The 2,709-nt window shown below is 32.2% G+C and overlaps 1 protein-coding gene across 1 annotated transcript in view; it reads right to left on the bottom strand.

Moving 5' to 3' along the window:
• LOC106470237 (E3 ubiquitin-protein ligase TRIM33-like) overlaps nt 1-2,709 on the bottom strand; it is a gene marked incomplete at its 3' end in the record, with an annotated part of 31,147 nt that overhangs the window by 9,077 nt on the left and 19,361 nt on the right. The window contains exon 4 of the mRNA XM_013930779.2: nt 1,127-1,337. Coding sequence (XP_013786233.1) covers nt 1,127-1,337 — 211 coding nt within the window. The remainder of the gene's footprint in view (nt 1-1,126; nt 1,338-2,709) is intronic.

The following is a 2,709-nucleotide window of genomic DNA, read 5'->3' as shown; positions in this document are numbered from 1 at the left end:
ATAACTATGTACTTTAGACCAAAGTACATAGCTATGTAAACTACTATAAAGAAATGCTGGTAACCACCAACATTTCTTTACAGTAGTTTACATAACTATGTACTATGTTCTACCAACATTTCTTTACAGTAGTTTACATGACTATGTACTTTGGTCTACCAATATTTCTTTACAGTAGTTTACATAACTATGTACTTTGGTCTACCAACATTTCTTTACAGTAGTTTACATAACTATGTACTTTGGTCTACCAACATTTCTTTACAGTAGTTTACATAACTATGTACTTTGTTCTACCAACATTTCTTTATAGTAGTTTACATAACTATGTACTTTGATCTACCAACATTTCTTTACAGTAGTTTACATAACTATGTACTTTGTTCTACCAACATTTCTTTACAGTAATTTACATAACTATGTACTTTGGTCTACTTTAATGTCTAGTAATTGTTTTTATTTAAATTCAACTGATTTTTTCAGGTTCTTATTTAATTTTCTATATCAATTTATTGAAAAAATTAAATGACACAAAAAGTACTGTATATCAGCAACTAATTCAGAGAGTTTTATTTGTCTAGAATATCAACATTAAATTTCAGCATTAAAATCTTTGATAATGGCAAAGTTCAGTAACTACAGTTTTATAACAAATGTTTATATCTTACTGATCCTATAAATGGCAGATTTTACCAGCTTCCACTTCACAGTATCTCTGGTGAGGATGTAACCATCACATTATCAAGCCACTGGTGATTATATGAAAATGTCACTTTATTAACCAGCAATAAAATTAAAAAGTACAATTAATTACAAATTACAGCCGAAACATTGTACAGTAAAATTATGACTAAAAATGTCATCTCACCTGTTCAGATATAGCCTTCTTACTATAATTACAAATTACAGCCGAAACATTGTACAGTAAAATTATGACTAAAAATGTCATCTCACCTGTTCAGATATAGCCTTCTTACTATAATTACAAATTACAGCCGAAACATTGTCTGGTAAAATTATGACTAAAAATGTCATCTCACCTGTTCAGATATAGCCTTCTTACTATAATTACAAATTACAGCCGAAACATTGTCTGGTAAAATTATGACAACAAATGTCATCTCACCTGTTCAGATATTGCCTTCTTACTATATACAAGAGCAATATCACTGCCCTTATTAACGACAGCTTCAGCAAACTTCTGACAATGTTGAAGCCTCTGGCAAAACGACACTAGCTCTTCATTCTTCACTGTCAGCTGTCTCTTCTTATGACTACACACTTCATTCAGTTCTTGAAGTAACTGCTTTCCACGTCGATTAATTTCTGTGATGAACCTATGACACGTCATAATATAAAAAGTATAAACCCTTTGTATATTCACTTTTAGCCTACATTTTTAGGTATCACTACTTTTTAATTGATAGTACATCAAGAACTTTTTATTACCATAAAATAAGTACAAACAGGTTTTACTGAACAAAACATCATTACTAATTTTTAATTCTAGATTCAGCTACAACAAAGCTCCATATTGTTTTCTATGTACTGTTTATAATTCTCTCCTTGCTTAAACAGAATACTTACACTTATTCTAAATATAATACTGTAAATTACTCTAACCAATCAAATCAGATCGAATAAGGAAGGATAACAGAAAATACTTCTAGTCTGGGCCCTTCCAACTTACCTTTACAAAACTATTGTTTATTTTATTAACATGGATCCAACTTACCTTTACAAAACTATTGTTTATTTTATTAACATGGATCCAACTTACCTTTACAAAACTTTAGGCACTTTAGGTTCGAATCAATTTACTCGCCCTTTATTAAGACTTTGATCTTATATTACTTCTTCATTTCCTGCAATGGCTTTGTTTGTTTGAAATACGCTTACAATATAGACCCGTGTTTAAAAAACGCTCACAATATAGCCCCGTGTTTAAAATACGCGCACAAAATAGACCCGTGTTTAAAATACGTGCACAATATAGACCCGTGTTTAAAATACACTCACAATATAGACCCGTGTTTAAAATACACTCACAATATAGACCCGTGTTTAAAATACACTCACAATATAGACCTGTGTGAAATACACTCACAATATAGACCTGCGAAAATACACTCACAATACAGACCTGCGTAAAATACACTCACAATACAGACCTGCGTAAAATACACTCACAATATAGACCTGCGTAAAATACGCTCACAATATAGACCTGCGTAAAATACGCTCACAATATAGACCTGCGTAAAATACGCTCACAATATAGACCTGCGTAAAATACACTCACAATATAGACCTGCGTAAAATACACTCACAATATAGACCTGTGTGAAATACACTCACAATATAGACCTGTGTGAAATACGCTCACAATATAGACCTGTGTGAAATACGCTCACAATACAGACCTGCGTAACATACATTCACAATATAGTCCTGTGTGAAATACAAGCACAATACAGTCCTGTGTGAAATACACTCACAATACAGACCTGTGTGAAATACACTCACAATACAGACCTGTGTGAAATACACTCACATACAAATCTGTGTGAAATACACTCACATACAGACCTGTGTGATATACACTCACAATATAGACTGGTGTGATATACGCTCACAATATAGACTGGTGTGATATACGCTCACAATATAGACCTGTGTGAAATACGCTCACAATATAGACCTGTGTGA

The sequence above is a fragment of the Limulus polyphemus genome, unplaced genomic scaffold (assembly GCF_000517525.1).
Source record: "Limulus polyphemus unplaced genomic scaffold, Limulus_polyphemus-2.1.2 Scaffold3896, whole genome shotgun sequence".
Lineage (NCBI taxonomy): Eukaryota > Metazoa > Arthropoda > Merostomata > Xiphosura > Limulidae > Limulus > Limulus polyphemus.
This window is presented reverse-complemented; position numbering and strand designations above follow the sequence as displayed.